The sequence below is a fragment of the Abramis brama genome, assembly GCF_963993115.1.
Source record: "Abramis brama genome assembly, chromosome: 19".
NCBI lineage: Eukaryota > Metazoa > Chordata > Actinopteri > Cypriniformes > Leuciscidae > Abramis > Abramis brama.
In genome coordinates, this window is record NC_139981.1 from 32120134 (window position 1) to 32144399 (window position 24266).

The following is a 24266-nucleotide window of genomic DNA, read 5'->3' on the forward strand; positions in this document are numbered from 1 at the left end:
ACAGACCCCAGCTGTTACAGCAGGAGCAGCTTCAGCACACTAGAGGTGGTAAACTAACAGGATAAAGGCTTGAGTTTTGGATGTTCAGGGTTTATTCCGACTTAAGGTGTATTATAAAAATTTAAATATTTAAATATGTAAACCAAAAATGTATAAATACTCATAAATAGTATTAGGCTATAACCAGTATTGAGGGTAACATTACAAGTAACGTGAGTAAAGTTATGTAATCAGATTACTTTTTTCAAGTATCTAGTAAAGTAACGCATTACTTTTACGTTTACAACAAAATATAAGTAATGCTATAGTTACTTTGTTTTCACATGTATTGACTGACAGCTCTCTTGTCCACATGTTGAGAGGATCGTGAGTAAGAGTAAGTAAATATAACTTTTTTTGTTATTAAAACACAATCAAGCTCAGCTCAGAAAAAGTAATGCAAAAGTAACGTACCTCATTACTTTCCTTAAAAAGTAACTAAGTAACGCAATTAGTTACTTTTTTAGGGAGTTATGAATATTAAAAATGTAGGACGGGACATGATTTTGTACATGGAGAATTGATTGGATTTTGTGGTTTGCTATTGGTCGAAAGTGTCCCGCCCTTGCACCAGTAAACATGTCATCAGAGAAGAGAAGACATCTTGCAGCAACAAGAGGAGAAGTTATTTTGAGTAGGGATTATGAGGACAAATTAAAAAAAGATGTGCACGTATACATAATTTAATAAAAAATAAAAATAAATGAAAATAAAATAAAATATAATTAATAATAATTCAAGAATTGTCCATTTTGGTGACTAAATACAATCAAATAAATGAAATGGCTTTTATTTTGAAAAGGGTGTTTTTGGGGGGCGACCGAGCGATCTCGCAGTGTGGTCTCCCGCTTCACGCGTGACTGTTGCTGCGGTCAACAGATGAGACACACACACACACACACACGCAAAACACGTCAAGACGCTCCGCTATATCTGTTCTCATCTGTATCTGTTGACATTTGCTTCCTCAGAGCTCGTTTGATATCGGATCATCCAGGCTGAGTCGGGAGACAGAGAGAGAGAGAGAGAGAGAGAGAGAGAGAGAGAGAGAGAGAGCAGTAAAGGAGGAGAAGGAGGAGGCCACTCCTTTGATAAACTGCGGATTAAAAAGCTCTCTTCATGCAGCTGTGTTATATTTACATCCAGCAGATGTGTGTGTGTTCATAAATCACTAGAGCTGTGTGTGTGCGCGTGGATCTTCCTGAACAGCTCGCGTTTATTATTATCCTCGTGTCGGATCTTCAGAGACGAAATAATGTAATGTAACCTGGTAACACGAATGCAGGTAAGACACCGCGTTCCCTTCCTCACTAACACAATGTACCATGAAATTATTTTAAATACCATCCAAATACTTATTAATAATCGTTCAGTGCGTCTACATAACAAAGTATCATGCCATCAGACACATCACTGCACCATCCCAGCCAACACATCCTACGTCCTAACGTTCCCATTAAGTTATTCAAACGTTTTGTCCTGAAAGTTCTCTGAATGTTCGAAACGTTCTGAGTTTTTTGTTGTGCGACCGTTAAAGGAACATTCCATTTGTTCTTTCTGCAAACATTATTGGAACGTTAAGTTACTCCTAAAGGTTCTCTGAACGTTCTAAAAAATTTAAAAATAACATTTGATCAACTGAAACATTTAAGGAAACACGTTTTGCGAACGACGTAGGCTATAAATGATCATGCTAACGTTTAGAGAACATCATTAAAGACCAAATAACATTGAACAAACGTTCTGTTAACGTTACTTAAAGAATGTTTTGCTCATCACTTTTAGCTAAAAGTTCTGAGAACGTTCCTCCACAGTACTGTTGGTAACACTTTATCTCGCAGTGTCCTTGTTACATGTACTTACTATAGTAATAACAGCACACTATACATAATCACAAGCAGCTTAACCTAACCCTATGTACAGTTAGTTTGTTGTTAATTAATATTACTCATTAATATCTCACAAGGATGTGTTCTGCACTACTAAAAATATGGGGGATCTTTGCAATTCTTGTGATTTGGAGTAGTATCTTATACCATGTTAAATGAATATGGTAAAAACATGGTGATGGATACAAATGGTTACATATGAGCCGTTTCCTCCAATGTTTTTGCCACTTTTTGTTTGCATAATAAGCAAAGTACTGTTTAGATCTCTAACTGCATCAAATCCTGTGTAAGACGTTTTCGATGTGTGTAACTGGACCACTAACAGCTGCTTCAAACAGGCATATGGATCTCTTGAAGTTTAGGTGCTCATAGAGTGTCATACATTTATATTTTAGGGTTCAGCGTGTTTTTCCACCTGCCATATACATCCACGCCGAGTGAGTGAGAGCAACACACACACACACACACACACACACACACTTCCCTGGTTACGTGGATCTCAGTGTAACACAGTCCTTCAGAAACACCTGTAGGAACAACACTGATTCATCTCTTGTCTCTAAAGTCTCTATTCATCTCTAAAAGCCGAACCAAACGAAAGCAAGAAATCTAATCTTGTCTATCAAAATGCATTTAAAACACATTTATAAAATAGTTGTTTAGGATCTGTAAATGTATATTGGTAACATTTTACAATATCTTAACTAACATGAACTAACAATGCGCAATACATTAGTTACAGTATTTATTAATCTTTAACGTTAATCCAGCTGTTCATTGTTTGCTCATGTTAGTTCACAGTGCATTAACTAATGCTAACAGGATTTTAATAAAGTATTAGTAAATGTAGAAGTTAACATTAATAAATGCTGCATATGTGCAGTTCATTATTAGTTCATGTTAACTAATGAACCTTATTGTAAAGTGTTACCAATGTATTGTATTGTAGAAATCCAACTAAATGTAAAACAGTACATAACAAAAAGAACATTAATATACAGATGTAGATTTTTAGGTTTTGCGAGTGTGTTTGATGGGAGAGTGTCCCGTGGAGACGAGGTCTGGCGTGAGACTCATGGATGTGGTTATTGTTGTGTCAGGTTAGCTGGTGTATTTAGTTACTCAGGAGAAACGCGGGAGGCCTTGCTAGCGTAACGTAATATGTAAGCGCTAGTGTCGCTGCTATCTTTACAGCATTCAAGACTCGAGACTCCTGCTGTACTAGACACAGCTATTGTGTGTGTCCCAAGTCTCCAACACTGATGAAAAAGATTTTGTGGTGAAGTAAATACTAGAGGAAAAAACAATGTAATTTACATGAAAAAGTTAGTTTAGGTGAAAAAAAAAAAAAACTAAGTAATTTCTATATTCTATATCTATATTGTAGAAAGGAAAAAGTAAATATCAACCTAATAAAATTAAGTAAAATTACTCAACTTTTCTGATACTGGTGTTCCCATCATGCACTGGGCCTTGAATAATTAATGAGGTTGATTATGCACTGTTTTCCAGCTGCTTTACACTGTTTTATCATTGCTTTTGTTGTCAGGATTAGTAACTTGCCCATTTTGTGACATTTGGAGTTCATTTTCTACTCAAAATGACTTTCAAACACAAAACGATCCATCAAATGTTACCATCATTGTGTATTGTCTACCCAGTATTGATGTCTCTGCATTCACATGATGTGTGACTCCTTATATGTAGAATATCTAATGTATTAACAACTTAGTAAAGCATATAATTTAAAACTGTGGTTTAAATCAATGTTATGTTGTTCGAGTTAAGGAAACTTCAACTAAATAGATATTACTCAACATTTGTTAAAATTACTTAGTTTCTTTGTTACTTTCACTTAACTTAGTTAAGTAGAGTTTACTTAATTCCATATGTGAAATTTACTTAAACAATATGCGTGCAAAAACTTGTCAAAGAAAAATTAGGTAAACTTTACTTATTGTTTTTTTCAGTGTACTTGTTATACTATGACCTAAAGTACTGTTTTTGTGAAGAAAAGTACATACTTTTGAGTGTGTCGCAGAAGAGTAGTGCATAATTTGTAAAAAAAAAATAGGATTCATTTCATAAGCAAAGAGGAATTTTATTTATTTATTTTGGTTTTGGGGTGAAATATGACTAGACGTGATTTTGACAAGTTTCATAAGATTCAACAACTATAATCAATGAAAACTGGCTGTTTTCTACAGTACAGGTCAAAAGTTTGGAAACATTACGTTTTTTTATATTTTTGAAAGAAGTCTCTAATGCTGCGTTTATTTGATCAAAAATACAGAAAAAAAACTAATATTGTGAAATATTATTACAACTTAAAATAATAGTTTTCTATTTGAATATACTTTAAAAAATTATTTATTCCTGTGATGCAAAGCTGAATATTCAGCATCATTACTCCAGTCTTCAGTGTCACATGATCCTTTAGAAATCATTCTAATATTCTGATTTATTATGAGTGTTGGAAACAGTTCTGCTGCCTAATATATTTGATGAATAAGAACTGCATTTATTCAAAATAAAAAAATATTTTCTAATAATATAAATCTTCTTTACTATCACTTTTTATCAATTTAACACATCCTTGCTGAATAAAAGTATTGATTTATTTCAAAAAAAGAAAGAAAAAAAATTACTGACCCCAAATTACTGACCAGTAGTGTATATTGTTGTTACAAAAGATTTCTATTTTTAAAACATTTTATTTTTATTTTTATTTTTTTACTTTTTATTCATCAAAGTATCCTAAAAAAGTATCACAGGTTATGAAAAAATATTAAGCAGCAGAACTGTTTCCAACTTTGATAATGAATCATCATATTAGAATGATTTCTGAAGGATCATGTGATAGACTGGAGTAATGATCCTGAAAATTCAGCTTTCCATCACAGAAATAAATGATCATTTAAAGTATAATAAATTGAAAACCAATTATTTTAAATTGTAATAATATATCACAATATTATTTTTTTTCTGTATTTTGGATCAAATAAATGCAGGCTTTATGAGCAGAACAAACTTAATTCAAAAACATTAAAAATAGTAATGTTTCCAAACTTTTGACCTGTACTGTACAGAAAAGTAGAAATTATTGTTGTCACGATACTGGAATTTCTCATTTTGATACGATACCTAGAAGAATATAGATATTCTATATATCATTTTTGATACCATGTGGAAAAAGCTTCGGGATAAACTACTTAAACGCCGCTTAGTTAAATGGATCCTGTCACTGTTAAAACTGCCCTGCTAATCTCAGTTAAATTCCCTCATTTAATTTAATTTCAGTTTTGTCTTCTGTCAATCATCTAGTCTCAGTTAAATTCCCTCATTTAATGTAATTTAATTAAATGAGGGAATTTAATTTCAATTTTGTCTTTATAGCTGAATCAAATTCATTTCCAACCTAATGAACTCATCAATGATTTGAGCTGAATGATGACGCTTGTCTTCTGTAGAGCTGCTTATAGACATCTTTTCATAATTTATTAATTTTGGCTGGTTCAGCCTGAAAAAAAACATTTTTTGGTCACGTTTTGAGAGATTAGAAACAAAATTGACGAGGCAGTTGTCAGATTTCATTGGTGATTTCAAATGTGAACGTGATCTCGTCTCTTCAGAAGACTTTACTGTGGATTACTGTGTGTTACTTTTTATAGCTTAAATATATTGATTACACTTTCAAAGGATGGGCAAAGAATTATGAGATAATATTAAAAATATCTATTTGGAAGTTTTTCCACATGGTATCAAAAATGGTATATAGAATATCTATATTCTTCTCGGCATCGTATCAAAAATGAGAAATTCCCAGTATTGTGACAATAATTTCTACCTTTCTGTAGATTCAAGGCCTGGAAAACAGCCAGTTCTCATTGATTATAGTTGTTAAATCAATGCAGTGTTGATTTGCAACCAAGTTATTTTGGCGGTGAAAGCTCGGCCTTAATGAGAGAATCTTATGAAACCTGTCAAAATCATGTCTAGTCATATTTCACCCCCAAACCAAAAAAAATTTATAAAAAAAAATCCTATTTTTTAGAAATTATTCTCGTGACAATTAAGTACACGTTCCCACAATTTCTGAAATATACCGGTAACACTTTACAATAAAAGGTTCATTAGTCAACATTAATGTATTAACTAACAGGAACTAACCATGAGCAATACATTTGTTACAGGATTTATTAATCTTTGTTAATGTTAGTTAATAAAAGTACAGCTGTTCATTGTTTGTTCATGTTAGTTCACAGTGCATTAACTAATGCTAACAATATTTTAATAAAGTATTAGTAAATGTTGAAATTAACATTAGCAAAGATTAGTTAATGCTGTATAAGTGCAGTTCATTGTTAGACTAGTTCATGCTAGCTAATCTTGTAAATGCCAAGTGTGAACGCAGCCTTAATGCGTGTGATTGTGCCTGATCTGTCACTTGCGCTCCTGACACAGGCTAGCGTTGAGCAGATCCCACAGCAGAAGCTCTAAAGCGAAGCGAACCCCACACTGACCCAGCCATGCTGGAGGAGGACATGGAAGTGGCCATCAAGGTGGTGGTGGTGGGCAACGGAGCGGTCGGCAAGTCCAGCATGATTCAGCGATACTGCAAGGGCATCTTCACCAAGGACTACAAGAAGACCATCGGGGTCGACTTTCTGGAGAGACAGATAATGTAAGCGTGCTTTAGTTTGACGCTTCAGTCGGGTTGCTTTGAAATGCTTTCATGAGTTCTCACACACAGCCTTTGGGTTCTGTGTTTGAACTAGGGCTGTGCAATTCATTGAATTTTGATTTCGATGTTGGCTCCCAACTAGGGCTGTCACTTTACGTTCGAAAATCGATTGCACAGTCGATCCGACCAACCAACACAAGTTTCGAAAATGAAAATAGGGAATCGATTTTATCGGTCTTTTCTCGGATTGCGTCCAACTCGTCACGATACGCCCGCAGCGAACGCGCGTCACACAGCGACTGTTCTGACAAACACACATAACAGCAAATTATACTTCTGCATAATGTGTCTCTATTTACAACAAACATGTGAATTCTTCCGGTATTCAGACAGTCTCGTGCATACAGACACAGATTCAGGCTACGTCTACAATCGCCTATGTAGGCGAAATTCGTTTGACATTTCTAATGGTAAACTCAGCCATGTTGAAGCCTGCAGTGATGTTGTTCATTGATGTTATGGCAGTCCACTCTGCTTTTTATTTATTTATTTATTTTTTTGTAATTTTTTATTTTTCATTTTTCAAGGAGAAATACAGAAAGCAGGCCTTCAATATATTCCTAAATCAAAGACACTTGAAAGTTTATGCAATTACATATATATCAAAACAGCATTAATAATAATAAAAAATAAACATATACATATACTGTACATACATACTCATATACACATAAAAACAATTATCAATACAGAGTGTATTCTCTCAGGCCTGGAAAGAAGTTTTTACAAGTGTCACCAATGCTTTGTTTCCTCCTCTTAACAGTAACTATATACAATAGAACATGGGGAGCTATTACTTACAGAAGATTCCAAAAATTGCCATATTCCAATAGTTAAAAAAAAAATTAAAAAAATTAACCTTTCAAAAGAGGTCTGGGCGTACTGGTTTAATGTAATCAATCCATTTACTCCATATTTGGAGGAAGTCTTCCCTTAATGCTCTTAAGGAGAAAGATCATTTTTCCATCACGTGTATATTATGTGTTATATCAATCCACTCCTTCACCGTGGGTGACTCTGGTTTTAACCATTTTCTGGTAATTACTTTTTTACTAGCTGCTAAGAGAATTGGCAGTCCGCTCTGCTTATTGTTCTTCGAGAGTGTTGCACTCCTGTTTGTCATTGTGCACGAAACTTCACGCCAATAAATCATCAGGAATATTGCTGACTTGTGCGCGTCTCAAGTGCGGCGAGCCCTCTTTACGTTCGTCCTAATGCCTGTTATTTGTCCGTGGATTTGCCTATATTTGGCGTTTAAAATGGAAACGTCTTTAGACATGGAAAATCGATTTTACAGTCGATTCAATGAACACTTATGTCTCAAAAATCAAACAGGATTTCTTCACAAAAAGTGACAGCCCTACTCCCAACGATCACCAAAATAGTACAATCGAGTAAAAACGATTATTTTGTTACAAATTATTTATTATTACTCTTATTTTGTCTTGTGTTCTGAATGACACGTGCACATCCGCCCCTCCCGAAGCTCTCTCACAGTGGGGATTTCCTTAAGACTGCAAGCTCGGCTTCCCCTATAATGTCAAAAAATTAATCGTCAAATATGTACTATTGTGTTAACATTTTATTGACTAAAATGCGTTAGAAAACGTTCATCTCAAAGACGAGTTGGTTCAGAATCAGCTACATATAGCAGGCCGGCTGACTCGATTTCCTTCTCATTCATTCCCGTAGCGTGTCAGTGCATTTCCCTGTTGAAGCCCAGCGTCAGTGACTTCAGTGGAGCTGCTCTGAACAGTTCTTTTCAGCGCTTCGAAACTAGACGGTCATTGGATAAATGCTGCGGACGCTCAGCGTCTCTGGAGTGAATGAGGAGTGGGCTGGCCTGGACTCTGGCTTCTGCGTGATGATTGGAGGGTCTGTCGAAAGGCTGCGTCTCCTTTTGATTGACAGCGATTTCATACAGTGAAGCTGTTCGAGCTGTTCGAGCTGTTCGAGCTGTTCGAGCTCGGTCCCGTCGCGGACTTTACAAACGTAGTCGAAAGACAAACTGCTGCAACCTATTTCTTGGTATTTGCTTGTCGAAATTGCAAGCCAATTTTCATAATACATTTCACACAATTATACATTTATTATATTATTACTTATATTATTATTAGTAATAATTAAAAAATAATTATTAAAATAAATAAAAAAATATTAGTAGTAGTTGTATTATTATACTTTATTATATTATTATGTATACCTTTATTATATTATTACATTTATATAATTATACCTAGCTCTGCTGGCCATTGAGAGGACACTGGTCAAGTCACTGGAAAAGACGGCTAGTTGGTACGACATTTTATTGAAAAGGAACGTAGAATTTACTTATAAATAAATGGATAATTTTTATGATTTAGGCCGAAAATGAGCCTTTGAAAGACCAGCAGCCGCCGCTGATATACAGTGAGAGAGGCAGTCGTGTGCGTTTCATCCGCTGGAATTTAAAAACTCAGCGAGTGAAGGAGAGGAGAAACCTGTAAGTGTCAGGCGGTGTTATATGGCTGGGCTGTTATTATTGTGACATTTTGAGTTTTGTTTTTAACCCCATACTCACACACTATGAAGCTGATTTTGCACCGATGTAAGACTCATCATTCCTTTGTTATGAATAATCTGATCATTTCGTTTGCAGCCATCACATTCTAAATAAGTATTTTTTCATTGTTTCTAATTTCCCAGATGATCCATTAATAGGCATTGTTATATAAATCAGTTTGAGTTAATCCATCTCAAGTGGACCATTGTAGTTTAAGCACATAATAAAATAGGCTTTTCCCCTGAATTCTTCTAGCCGTAGCTTTGCAACCAGTGCAATCTGAAAACCAGTGTTACAGCACATTGTAAAGCTGCACTTTTTTCACACTTTCTCGTTTAAAGCCAGGGCAGAGTAGCAAATTATTTTTTTATAAACACGTTTTGTTATACTGGTTGAAACTCTCTTCACATCCTGAGGAGTCAATTATATAAGTGGTCTAAATATTGAAAAATGTAATTGAAAAGTCAGGATAGGGCTGCACGATGTTGGTAAAAACTGACATTGCGATATTTAGTTTTTCTGCAATCTTTATTGCGATATGAAAAAAAAATTCACCAGATTACTTGAAAAGCTCTATTTGGAAAGAATGAATCATTCAGGGATTCTGTAGGGGAGAGAATCTGTGTAGAAAATAATAAACAAAACAAATTACAAACATATGTAAATACAATAGAACAAAGATGCAAATTAAATAAACTATTCGGGTACGTAATCCGGGTACGTGATTGAGTAATCAACTGTAAAATAACACTGCATAGTCTTCACTGTATAATTTAAATATAATTAATCTTTGTTACAGCTACAAAAGTGAGTTACTCTTTGTATTTTGTTGTTTGATTAACATTAATGACGAATATTAGCAGCAGGAATATTAGGCTACTGTCACTTTAAGAGCGAATGCACGGATCCAATATAATGATACGCATCCATTTTCTTTCTCAGTTGTTTGTTCACGTAAGCCATAAGCGGCGGTTTACGAGGATGTTCCCCATTTTAGCAGATTTATGTGTCCTATGTACTTTTGTCTCACAGTTTGAGTTTGGTAACACTTTAGTTTAGGGTACAATTCTCACTATTAACTAGTTGTTTATAAGCTTGCATATTACTAGGATATTGGCTGTTTATTAGTTACTCATAAAGCACATATTAATGCCTTATTCTGCATGATCATATTCTACATCCCTTAATCCACCCAATACATAAACTTAACAACTACCTTATTAACTATTAATAAGCAGTCATTAGGAGTTTACTGAGGCAAAAGTCATAGTTAATAGTGAGAATTGGACACTAATCTAATCTAATCTAAAGTGTGACTGAGTTTATATCTCGTAATTCTGATTTTTTGCAGAATTATATTTCATATACATATTTAATATATGTATTAAATACACATGAAATATATATATATATATATATGTATATGTATATGTATATGTATATATATGTATGTATATGTGTATAGCAAATGATAAAAACCTGAATCCATGGCAATTCCAGCCTTTTATAGGCGGATTCCCCCTGGAATTTCCCTGGGGATTCTCTTGCCTCAGTTCAGCAGGCTTCGCACTGATTGGTTCGTGCAGTTCCCACTGACCAGCCAATAGCGTGCGAGTAAGCCTCGGCACTGAATGGCTGTGCAGTAGCACTGTGTTATTTTATAAAGGCTTCAGTATTTCGGATTTAAAGCGGTTTACCGCTATACCGCGGGAATTTCTTGCTTTTCTACCGCGGTAAGAAAAAATCCATACCGTCCCATCCCTACCGTTGAGCTTATATCTCGCAATTCTGACTGTTTTCTCGCAGTTCTGATTTTAGACTGTATCTCCTAATTCTTCAGACTTAATATTTCACAATTGCAAGTTTATGTCTTGTAATTCTGACTATAAAAAAAAAACACAAAACATTTTTTTTTTCTTTAAATTCCGTGGTGGAAACAAGCGTCCATTATAATCACTCAAAAGAAATGAAGAAAATCAAAAATGATCAAGCAACCTTTACATTTTTTTTAACCCCAGTTATTGTGATATTGAATTTTCATGCTGAGATATATTTTGCCAGTACTGTCCATCTGTGTTTCATATGCATATAGTATATACTACAGTATGTTCAGTATTCCACTCATACGTACTGTAAACACCTCTCACACAGCCTAAAGTGGGTCACATAAGCAGAAATAAATGCCAGTAATCATGGCTCACGCTTGACCCGAGAGAGATGATTTAACACTTCTGGACAAGCACGTTTCCTGTTTCCATTTAAATATGGGAAATGACAAATAACACGCGGTGATGCTCAGGCAAACCCTTGGGAAAAGAAGATCCTCTTGCCTTTGTTCGCAGTGACGACACAAAGGTGTAGTTCCTGGATCTCAGGCTCTTTCCAGCTATTATAATGTGAGATGTGACATCGGCAGGGAACGCCAGAGAAAATCTGTGTGGTTTACTGGCTGTACACGTAAAACGAAATGAGGAACAAATGAGGTGTCAGTGGCTTCGTCGGTTTCAAAGCTTAGTCAACCTGAGAGCGAAAGCAGGGACCAGTTGCATAAACATAGCCACTAACTTAAAGGGTTATTTCACCCAAAATTTCTGTCAGTAATTACTCTCCCTCATGTTGTTCCAACCCCGTAAGACTTTCGTTCATCTTCAGAACACAAATGAAGATATTTCTGATTAAATCTGAGAGCTGTCTCACTCCTCCATAGGCTTCTCTGTTATTGAAACTTGCCGGCCCAGAAAGTTAGTAAAGTAGTCTAAACGTAGGCTCACTATTGGCCAGCATCACACACATGACCAGCGTCGGCCAATAGTGAGCCTCCGTTCTGACGTACAACCCAGAAGCGCTGCGCTGTTACACTACGTGAACTCACTCAGAGACACACAGAAGAAAATGAAGAGTTGAATAAAGTCGGTATTTTGGGGTTTTTTTGCACACAAAAAGTATTCTCATCGCTTGATAAACTTAAGGTTGAGTCACTGTAGACACTTGGACTATTTTAAACATTGTCTTTACTAACTTTCTGGGCCGGCAAGTTTCAATAACAGAGAAGCCTATGGAGGAGTGAGCCAGCTCTCAGATTTAATCAGAAATATCTTCATTTGTGTTCTGAAGATGAACGAAAGTCTGACGGGGTTGAACAACATGAGGGAGAGTGATTACTGACAGAGTTTTCATTTTTGGGTGAAATAACCCTTTTAAAGGGTTATTTCACCCAAAATTGAAAATGATCCCATGATTTACTCACCCTTAAGTCATTCTAGCTGTATATGACTTACTTCTTTTAGCCAAACACTATCAGAGTTATATTAAAAAGAAGCCAGTGATTATGGGTTATAAAGTTATAAATATGGATATGTTTCTCACAAAACGCATCGTTTCGCTTCAGAAGGCCTAATAATAATAATAATAATAATAATAATAATGGATTACTTATTTAATTAATTTATATATGCGCTTTTTTGGGCTTCAAAAACTCAGGTACCATTCACTCCCATTATAAAGACAGGATATTGTTTAATATAACTCTGATTGTGTTTGGCTGAAAGAAGAAAATCATATACAGCTAGAATGGCTTGAACAAACCCTTTAAGATAAGTCTTAAGAATTAGTCTGACCAACAAGCAGTTCATTAGGGCTAATCAGTCTCACTTCATGGATTCAAATTAGACCAATCTTTCTTTTTATGTAACTGACTTAAAGTTATGACTAGTCTAAGCAGTTTATGACCCAATTATTTGATGTAACTGTTGCGTTTTAAAGACTTGTTCAACAGTCTATTGCACTCTTAAAAATAAAGGTTCTTTTATTGACAATGAAGAGTCTTTAACATCTATAGAACCTTTCCATTCCACAAAGGTTCTTAATACTGGAAAAAAGCTTCTTTATATTTAGGGGTGTAACGATACCCTCAGGTCACGATTCGATACATATCACGATATTGAACTCACAATACGATATTATTGCGATTCTCGAAGACATATGTGACCCTGGATCACAAAACCAGTCACATGTCGCACAGGTATATCTGTGGCAATAGCCACTGAGTGGGTCAAAATTATAGATTTTTCTTTTATGCCAAAAATCATTAGGATATTAAGTAAAGATCATGTTCCATGAAGATATTTAGTAAATTTGCTACCGTAAATATATAAAACATTTATTTTTGTGAGTGAATGCAGCACAATCGTGAACATAAATGCACAACTTTAAAGGAGATTTTCTCAATGTTTCGATTTCTTTGCACCCTCAGATTCCAGATTTACAATAGTTGTATCTTGACCAAATATTGTCTATTGCCTATTCAGTTTTCAGAGGATGTATACATCTCAAAAAAAAAAAAAAAAAAAAGACCCATGTGACTGGTTTTGTGGTGACAATGATAACAAAAAATGTACTGTTGATAAAAATGCTAAATTTAATATTACATTGTGTGTGTAAATGGCTTGGACTCGGTGCTGAAACCCAAAGCACAGGACAATAGAGACGCCAGAATAAACATATTCATGACTCTGAAGCTGAAAACAGAATTATTTTAGATGAATATGCTTGCACTGTTTCACTGACTAGATATAATTAAAATAATGTAGGACACTTTTTACTGGTAACATCAGATATTTGGCATTATCAGGACCCACAAATATTCCCCCATTGCATTATTATACATTATATTAAACATATATAGTAGTTTAATGTAGTACTGACACTAAAACTCTAAAAACGTAAAAAAAATTCTCACACACTACAGTAATTTTTATTTTGGGTGAATTATACACAATACATAGTCACTATCCTCGATACATATTATTGCATTTTTGTATTTCGATATATTGTTACACCTCTATTTATATTAGAACAAAATGGTTATTTTCTAATAACTGTTCACTGAAAGGTTCTTTTGGGAGTTTTTCTATGGCATCGCTGTGAAAACCCTTTTTAAACCCTATTTTTAAGAGTGTAGCTGTTAGACCTGTGCATGTATGCATTTTGAGGTTGTTTGCATGTGTTCCAGAGTGAACGACGAGGACGTGAGATTGATGTTGTGGGACACGGCAGGACAGGAGGAGTTTGACGCCATCACCAAGGCCTATTACAGAGGTGCGAGTGTGTTCACATGCTGTGTGTGTGTGTGTGTGTGTGTGTGTGTGTGTATGTGTGTGTGTGTGTGTGAGACGTGTAGGGCTGCACGATAGTGAAGAAAAATGCGATATGCGATAACTCATTAAATAATGCGATATGCGATACAATAATGCTTAAAGTGTGTAAAATAAATTTAAATTATCTTTCTAATATATTTATATAAATATATTTTTGTGACTAGAAAACATCCCTACAGCTTCTGACAGTGAACATCAGTGTTTTACTGTAAGAAGTGTTATTTTAACATCAGTGTAAACCACAGGGTTTAGGGTTCAGGTTATCCTACATTAGAGTTATTTAACAACAGAAACTGAATAATCAAATGTAGAAATAAAACACTGCTTAGTTTTCACTGTATGAATTAAATATATACTGATTCTTATTAAAGCTACAGAAGTTATTCAGCCGAGAGCAGCGAGTGATTTTCTCTTTGTCTTTTCTTCATGACCCCAGTTATTGCAAGCCGTTGCGATATGCATATCGCGATATATACATTTGTGATATTTGGATATATTGTGCAGCCCTAATGACGTGTGATCGGTCCCGCAGGAGCTCAGGCGTGTGTGCTGGTGTTCTCCACCACCGACAGAGACTCGTTCGAGGCCATCGGCAGCTGGAGGGAGAAGGTGGAGATGGAGGTGGGCGACATTCCCACGGTCCTGGTGCAGAACAAGATCGATCTGCTGGACGACACGGTGATCAAGAAGTAAGAGTCAGTGATGCTCTGTAAAGGTGCACTGTGTCATTTTTAGCGGCATCTAGTGGTGAGGTTGTGAATTGCACCCAACGGAAGTTATGGTGGCCGGCAGGAAGTGATGTCGTTGTCTGAGACAGCAGAGAGTAGCCAGTTAAAGGGGTGGTGGATTATGATTTCACTTTTCTAACTTTAGTTAGTGTGTAATGTTGCTGTTTGAGCATAAACAACATCTGCAAAGTTACGACGCTCAAAGTTCAAAGCAAAGGGAGATATTTTTTAAAGAAATCGCTTTTTAAGGACTACAACAAACGGCTGATAGAGACTACACAACATTCATCCCGGGTTAGTGACATCATTAACCCTAAAATTTACATAAACCCCGCCCCCGGAACACGATTTATAGATTATCATGAGATTCATGACAGAATATGCTAATCAATGAGCTTTTGTTCACCAATTTCTGCTCATATGTTAAATATATAGTATGGGATGTTTAGTCAAAAATAAAGTAGGTATATTGAATTATCAACTAAGATGTTATTATAGTGTTTGTTCCAATATTCAAACTAATGAATCCTTAACTTTGAAATACGTATGATAAAATGTATGCTTTTTACAAAGAAAGATTACACTTGAAATATTGTTAAAATTGTAATTGTTGTTGTAATTGTAACCTTAAAAAAAAAAAAGAGTGGCTGGTTAAAAAATATAAGTGGCTGGTAAAATTGGGCATCCACCAGCCACTGTGGGAAAAGTTAATTTCCCACCCTGATCATGACAGAATAATGCTAATCAATGACTAGAAGATAACTACACATAAGCTACATAAATTCATCAACTAACCATTCTGTTGTCTACATGTTGTCACTTCTTGAGTCTCTCCATCTTTGTCTGACTCCAGTTTGAAAATAAAAGGCAAAATTTTCAGTGCATGTCAGTGTGAGGTAAAAGGACACAAGCTCTTGAAGCTCCGCCCCCTGTGCTGGGAGCAGCAGCTCATTTGCATTTAAAGGAACACACACAAAACGAGGAGTTTTTGCTCACCCTCAAAAAATGACAATTTTAACATGCTATATAAAAATATCTGTGGGGTATTTTGAGCTAAAACTTCACAAACACACTCTGGGGACATCAGAGACTTATTTTACATCTTGTGAAAAGGGCATTATACCACCCCTTTAACAATGAGGTTTTTTTTTCAAAGATAAATTAAGAAATTATGTTTACTTAATTATTCAGTAAAATGATGTTATTGCGAATATTATTTGTTACTTGTTCATCACTGTGTCAGTGTTTTATTCGTTTTAGCTCGCTTCTCTGCACGAAGAACAACATAGTGACGAAACGCGTTTGTCCGTTCAGGGCCACCGTAGAAACATGTCGATGTAAGGGGACCCGCGGTGTGTGTAGATAGAAATGCTCATTCTAAGATAATAAAAACATAACGGTTCATTAAGTAAGATCTTTATACACCACTGAAAACATAGTTATGGATATGATATTGCATTTCTGTCAACAGATCCTCCTAAATATTACACAGTGCACCTTTAATGCTCTGGTACTCTTCACGTGGCGGTCAAAAATTACAGAATTTTTTGTTAATTTCAATGAAAGGAATGTACTATATTTAATTTAGATTTTATGTTTTTTTATTTAATATTTTGTATTTTTAGGGGATTTTATGGTTTTACATTATATTTACGCAGTATTTATAATCCATTTATTCACGTTTTGAGCATAGACCTGAAAATTAAATTTCCAACTTAAATTGTCATAAATCTTGAATGTTTTAAAGCACAGACTTAAGTTTGATCTCTGTTTAAAGTCGACACTTGGCAAATTATTTTGTAAAAAGTTACAGAACTTAAAAAATAGTTACAGAATTTTGTTTATTGTTATGAAAAATACTATTTCATTTTTTTTATATGAAATCTATATTTTCAAAAACACGTCTTACTCTAAAACTGCAAGAAAATCAAAGCCATTAATCTAAATAAGTTGTGTTCCAAATTTGAGCTTGATATACCGCAGTACCAAACGCTTCCACTAGAGGAAATTCGTCTCCCATTCATTTCCAATCCGCTCATTTTAGACCGTGAACAATTATACAAGTGTGACTATTTTTTTCAGGACCATTTAAACTTTTCGAATCATGTCCAGGATATTTTTGTGTGTTCACACAGCAAGTGCCAAAACCTTTACCAAGTTTCGTACCATTCCGATGAAGAAAAATAAAATAAATAAATAAAAATGACCGAAGAGCACCAGAGGCTTTCTCTAGCTTTCCAGGGATTGATGTGTGTGTGTGTGTGTGTGTGTGTGTGTGTTGTTGCTTCAGTGAAGAGGCCGAAGGTCTTGCTAAGAGGCTGAAGCTGAGATTCTATCGCACATCAGTGAAGGAAGATCTCAACGTCAATGAAGGTGAGTGACGAAGCTTTTCCGCTCACAAAACTGATTATGCTTTATTATTTATTATAAAATAACACAATTTATTTGTTGTAGTTTTTAAGTATCTAGCTGACAAATATCTGCATCGACTCAAGCAACAGTCAGCGGAGGAGAGCGAGGTTGTTCACACATCCAGCAATAAAATAGGTAAGACTGAACTTTTGTGTGACATTACTTTACATACGGTACTGTTCAAATTTAGCATTCTCAATTTAAAAAGATTTTTTTTTTTAAAAGAAATTCATAATTTTATTAATTTATGAAATGTTTCTTTTTCAAATAAATGTTGTTCTTTTGAACTTTCTATTCATCAAAGAATCCTGAAAACAAAGTATCCCGGTTTCCACAGAGATATGAAGCAGAAGCACAACTGTTTTCAACACTGATAATAATCATAAATGTTTCTTGAGCATCAAATCATCATATATTAGAATGATTTCAGAAGGATCATGTGACACTGAAGACTGGAGTAACATAGAAAACACTTATTTTTAATTGTAATAATATTTCACAATAATACTGTTTGTACAGAATTTTTCATCAAATAAATACATCCTTGGTGAGCAGAAGATATATATATATATATAATATACAGTACTGGTCAAAAGTTTTAGATCGGTAAGCTTTTTTATATTTTTAAAAGAAGTCTCTTCTGCTCACCAAGGCTGCATTTATTTGATACAAAAAAAAAAAAACAGTAATATTGTGAAATATTATGACAATTTAAAATGACTGTTTTCTATTTTAATATATTTTAAAATGTAATTTATTCCTCAGATGAAAGCTGAATTTTCAGCATCATTACTCCAGTCTTCAGTGTCACATGATCCTTCAGAAATCACTCTAATATGATGATTTGATGCTCAAGAAACATTCATTATTAATATCAATGTTGAAAACAGTTGTGTACCATTTTTTTTTTTCAAAATTCTTTGATGAATAGAAAGTTCAAAAGAACAGCATTTATTTAAAATAGAATATTTTCTAACATTATAAATGTCTTTACTGTAACTTTTGATCAGTTTAACTCATCCTTGATGAATAAAAGTATTGATTTATTTTATTTCTTTCCCCCAAAAATAAAATTAAAATTCTTACTGACCCCAAACTTTTGAAGGGTAGTGTTTAATGTTACAAAAGCTTTAGATTTCAGATAAATGCTGTTCTTTTGATCTTTCTATTCGTCATAGCATCATGAAATAAAAATGTAAAAAAATGTTTTCAACATAATGATAATAATCATAAATGTTTCTTGAGCATCAAATCATCATATTATACTGATTTCTGAAGGATCATGTGACACTGAAGACTGGAGTAATGATGCTGAAAATTCAGCTTTGATCACAGGAATAAATTACACTTTACTGTATATTCACAAAGAAAACAGCTGATTTACATTGTAATAATATTTCACAATATTACTTTTTGTTTGTATTTTTAATCAAACAAATTCAGCCTTGGTGAGCAGAAGAGACTTCTTTTAAAAACATTAAAAATCTTACCAATCTAAACCTTTTGACCAGTAGTGTATATATATATATATATATATATAATTATACAGGGTGGGCCATTTATATGGATACACCGTAATAACATGGGAATGGTTGGTGATATTAAAGTCCTGTTTGTGGCACATTAGTATATGTGAGGGGGCAAACTCCTCAAGATGGGTGGTGTGTACTAATATATACTAATGTGCCACAAACAGGACTTTAATATCACCAACCATTCCCATGTTATTACGGTGTATCCATATAAATGGCCCACCCTGTATATTTATTTATTTATTTATTTTATGACTAGGGTCAAAACTAACCAACTAAACCTTGACACCTACTTTCATTAATATAGGTTTTATTTTATTATGATTATTTTGTGCATATTTAAACAACAGTGCCTTGCTCTTCTTTTTCCCAGGTGTTTTTAACACTTCCGGCGGCACTCATCCGAACCAGAACACCAGCGACCTGAACGGCCGTGATGTCATCAACCTGCGACCAAACAAGCAGCGGACGAAGAAAACGAAAAACCCGTTCGGCGGCTGCAGACTCCTGTAGAGCGGCTCGTGATTGGCTGCAGGACAGAAACCCATCGTGTTCTGTGTTTCATACGTCACGGACTCCTGTGGATGAGTGTGAGCCTTCTTCACACACTCGTTTTTACATCACATGCTGAACTTCTGCGCCAGTAGCAGCATCAATCAGAATCACAGAGGAAATATGACACACAATGTGCTCTACTGGCGCAGAAGTGACTCGAGCGTGTCCTAAAAGTCAAACCCTCAGTAAATATGAGGTCTGTTAAGATATTTTTGTACGCGTATTAAAATCTTTCGGACACCGCCCCGTCCTCTCGTTTTAACAATGATTGTGGCTCAAAATTGAAATGAAAAGCGAATCTATTTTCTCACAGATGTGCATTATTTGACGTGGTACACACACATCAGGGTAATATTCAGATGTTCTCTAATGAGATTAATTACAAAAGAAACACACCATTTGTGCATTTGGACTGTTCATCGTTTGTGCAATATGTGCGTATGGATGGAGATGCATCGTTTGCAATCTTCCCTTAAAGTAATGTTCATTTGTTTCTTATATGAACAGTGTCATGAAGTTCAACCCATATGTTCTTATAGGTATTTTTTTATGAAAAATGTAGTAAAAGTAACGACTTACTTAAATCCATGACATTTAACAGTGCCAAAATGTTTCTACTTGTACGAAATGTAAATAGCGTTAGTAAACGGTTGAACGAGTCAGATTTATAGATATTATTTCAAATGAAATCAACATCCTTGATATGCATCAATATGCTCTTCTGAGACTCTGTCATAATCTAACTCAATACCAAATGCAAGAGATGGAATTATATAAACATATTCTTTAGGAATTATTATTATTATTATTCATTTGCTGACAGCTGGCAATGCTTCAGATATTAAAGCATCCGACATCACACACTTACTGCTAGGGCTGGGCGATATACCTACTAAAAATATATATTGATATTATTATTATTTTGCCTCTATGGAGATATTCCACATTCATCTTAATATATATGCATTTACTTTGAAGTGGCATAAAACAGTTTTTCTGTTCAATCAGTCGTTTTGACCAAAAAGCCATTCATGCATCAGAATGTGCACGGTAATGTTCACGGTAAAGTAAAGTGCACGGTAACGTTCACGGTAAAGTAAAGTGCACGGTAACGTTCACGGTAAAGTAAAGTGCACGGTAACAAGTGCACGGTAACGTTCACGGTAAAGTAAAGTGCACGGTAACAAGTGCACGGTAATGTTCACGGTAAAGTAAAGTGCACGGTAACGTTCACGGTAAAGTAAAGTGCACGGTAACAAGTGCACGGTAACGTTCACGGTAAAGTAAAGTGCACGGTAACGTTCACAGTAAAGTAAAGTGCACGGTAACGTTCACCGTAAAGTAAAGTGCACGGTAATGTTCACGGTAAAGTAAAGTGCACGGTAATGTTCACGGTAAAGTAAAGTGCACGGTAACGTTCACGGTAAAGTAAAGTGCACGGTAACAAGTGCACGGTAACGTTCACGGTAAAGTAAAGTGCACGGTAACGTTCACAGTAAAGTAAAGTGCACGGTAATGTTCACGGTAAAGTAAAGTGCACGGTAATGTTCACGGTAAAGTGCACGGTAACATTCACATTTAGTTTTACCGAGATACCCAGTACTTGTATTGCAAAAGTATTGCTTTTGTTTTCAATTTTACGGTTTATATATCTCATTAAAATAACTTGTGAAATATATAAAGGTTTACCTTGAGCTCAGTGACCTCTTTAATGAGCCGCTTTAAGCTTGACGTCGACGAGTCGTGATCTTGCAGGATAAGAAATCTCTGCCGTTCACTTTTACTCCGTTTCCATCAGTTAAAGGCGTACCCGAGAGTGCTCCACTACATGTGTGTGATCACACCGTCTGGATGCTGACATTGATCGGGTGAATGCACATTTTAAACAGCTTATTGTACACATGCGTTTTTGCATATAATATCTTAGTAACTAAAACCCACAGCTTCACTATTAGAGAGACTCTGCCAGACAGAATTAATCATTCTCTCACTCATGCATTCATATTAATGTAATCTTTACTGTGCTACTACATCTGTATCTGATTTAGATCGAGCAGAAAGAGAAATATAACGACCCAAAATAATCTGTAATGCAGTAGCAATATTACACTAACCCTAACCCTAACTAACTCTAACTCTAACCCTAACTAACCCTAACCCTAACTAACTCTAACCCTAACTAACTCTAACTCTAACCCTAACTAACCCTAACCCTAACTAACTCTAACCCTAACCCTGATTACAAAACAGTCAACGTCCAGATGCCATCGCTGAGCGAGTCTCAGCTCGAGGCTCAGGCTAATTCGTTCATTAATGACGTCATCAGCAACTAGTCAACGACGACTTTAATCACATAAACGTCGACTTAAAAAAATGCGCAGTCGTTCAACCACACACACTAATGGTGTTCTTGCAGCTGAACTGTAAATGACACTGATCATTCATTATATCGCCCAGCCCTTCTCACGCATGATATCGCTTATTCTTGAGACTGCCGTCTGTCATTTACCGGAATCCATATTCTTCGTTATTAAAGTAAATGCACATATTTTAAGTGAGTTTCTGTCAACATCCTCTCCCAGAACCACGAGATTTACAATAATCGTATAAAACTCGCTTTAAAGTTCCTAGAATACGGTTATCCAGATTAGCACTGACTCCTCGTGTTTAATCCTGGGCTAAACTGCACTGATACAGTATTCAGGCTTTATATATGTACAGGAGACCATTCCAGAAGTTTATTATGTTTCATGTTAAGTGAAACTATAATTCATATTTCTAGAGGATCCATGACTAAAACTAGCCTCCCAAAGCCTTAATAACCACTAAAGCCATTCACACGCACAAGAGTGAGAAGAAGCGTTTAGTGCACAAGTGTTGAATGGATGTTAATGAATATTATGTGCTAAATGTTTTACTTAATTTGGGTCCGTCAATCAAGCCAACATTCCCGCTCTGAGTTACGCTTTAAACGTGAGTGAATCACAGGATCAATCCCTGATGGATTGAACGCACATGGATCAGTTTTCCGCAGGATTCCTCCTCTGTTCCCTTGTTCCATGTGGCTTAACATTTGATTGATTGTATTTATTCATGAAACGCATGTCTTGCATTTATGTCTGAATGTGGAAACATGGTACTCGGCCTTCATGTTTACAGCTGATCATTACTGACGTTCATATGACGACACTACAGTGGACTAAAGGCACTTTATTTCTCTGATGTAATTTCTGATCATGTTATTAATAGGTCATCTTAAATATTCAATATTGTTTTTTTTCTAATATGAAAACTGCTTTGGAAATAATGTTTTCTCTCCTGTTTTAGTCTTCTTTACACTGATGTATTCATGACTTTCCAGTCGATGTTAAGAGTATGCCAGCACCCATCATCACTCCTGCAGTTTCAGTGCTAGTTTTCACAGTGTGATCTAAAGCTCAGTTGGGATCATTCCCGGACTGATCCCGGGCTTTATCCGCTGTGCCACACGACTCCACACTTGATCCTTCGCTCCGTTCTGTTTCTGGGTTGTTGGGTGGTTGTTAAAAATGGACAAAATAAAGAATCTATTGTAGTCCTTGGACTTCATTGTACTTTTTTGTGTCTGTGAGAACCTTATATGTGCATGATTACACAACAATGTTGTGAATATTTAACTATATACAGTGAGGAAAATAAGTATTTGAACACCCTGCTATTTTGCAAGTTCTCCCACTTGGAAATCATGGAGGGGTCTGAAATTGTCATCGTAGGTGCATGTCCACTGTGAGAGACATAATCTAAAAAAAAAAATCCAGAAATCACAATATATGATTTTTTAACTATTTATTTGTATGATACAGCTGCAAATAAGTATTTGAACACCTGTCTATCAGCTAGAATTCTGACCCTCAAAGACCTGTTAGTCTGCCTTTAAAATGTCCACCTCCACTCCATTTATTATCCTAAATTAGATGCACCTGTTTGAGGTCGTTAGCTGCATAAAGACACCTGTCCACCCCATACAATCAGTAAGAATCCAACTACTAACATGGCCAAGACCAAAGAGCTGTCCAAAGACACTAGAGACAAAATTGTACACCTCCACAAGGCTGGAAAGGGCTACGGGGAAATTGCCAAGCAGCTTGGTGAAAAAAGGTCCACTGTTGGAGCAATCATTAGAAAATGGAAGAAGCTAAACATGACTGTCAATCTCCCTCGGACTGGGGCTCCATGCAAGATCTCACCTCGTGGGGTCTCAATGATCCTAAGAAAGGTGAGAAATCAGCCCAGAACTACACGGGAGGAGCTGGTCAATGACCTGAAAAGAGCTGGGACCACCGTTTCCAAGGTTACTGTTGGTAATACACTAAGACGTCATGGTTTGAAATCATGCATGGCACGGAAGGTTCCCCTGCTTAAACCAGCACATGTCAAGGCCCGTCTTAAGTTTGCCAATGACCATTTGGATGATCCAGAGGAGTCATGGGAGAAAGTCATGTGGTCAGATGAGACCAAAATAGAACTTTTTGGTCATAATTCCACTAAACGTGTTTGGAGGAAGAAGAATGATGAGTACCATCCCAAGAACACCATCCCTACTGTGAAGCATGGGGGTGGTAGCATCATGCTTTGGGGGTGTTTTTCTGCACACGGGACAGGGCGACTGCACTGTATTAAGGAGAGGATG

The 24266-nt window shown here is 35.6% G+C and overlaps 1 protein-coding gene across 2 annotated transcripts; it reads left to right on the top strand.

Moving 5' to 3' along the window:
• The first annotated feature begins 865 nt into the window (after positions 1 to 865).
• On the top strand, positions 866 to 23171 carry rab23 (RAB23, member RAS oncogene family). 2 transcript variants are annotated; one of them, XM_084092484.1, is made up of 7 exons: positions 866 to 1324; positions 6393 to 6612; positions 14226 to 14311; positions 14903 to 15059; positions 17389 to 17471; positions 17553 to 17645; positions 19416 to 23171. In XM_084092484.1, exons 2-7 carry the CDS (start codon positions 6458 to 6460, stop codon positions 19553 to 19555), a joined length of 714 nt encoding a protein of 237 aa, XP_083948610.1. In that variant the 5' UTR covers positions 866 to 1324; positions 6393 to 6457; the 3' UTR covers positions 19556 to 23171. The 2 variants fall into 2 exon arrangements, with proteins under 2 accessions (XP_083948610.1, XP_083948611.1); XM_084092485.1 differs by having other exon boundaries at positions 1065 to 1324; positions 6398 to 6612.
• Positions 23172 to 24266: the final 1095 nt, after the last annotated feature.

Excerpts from the sequence above, each read along its gene's own strand:
- rab23 (XM_084092484.1), top strand. The coding sequence starts at position 6,458 with ATGCTGGAGGAGGACATGGAAGTGGCCATCAAGGTGGTGGTGGTGGGC. Across the intron at positions 6,613-14,225 it reads TTTCTGGAGAGACAGATAAT|AGTGAACGACGAGGACGTGA; the intron begins GTAAGCGTGCTT and ends CATGTGTTCCAG. Across the intron at positions 15,060-17,388 it reads GACGACACGGTGATCAAGAA|TGAAGAGGCCGAAGGTCTTG; the intron begins GTAAGAGTCAGT and ends TTGTTGCTTCAG.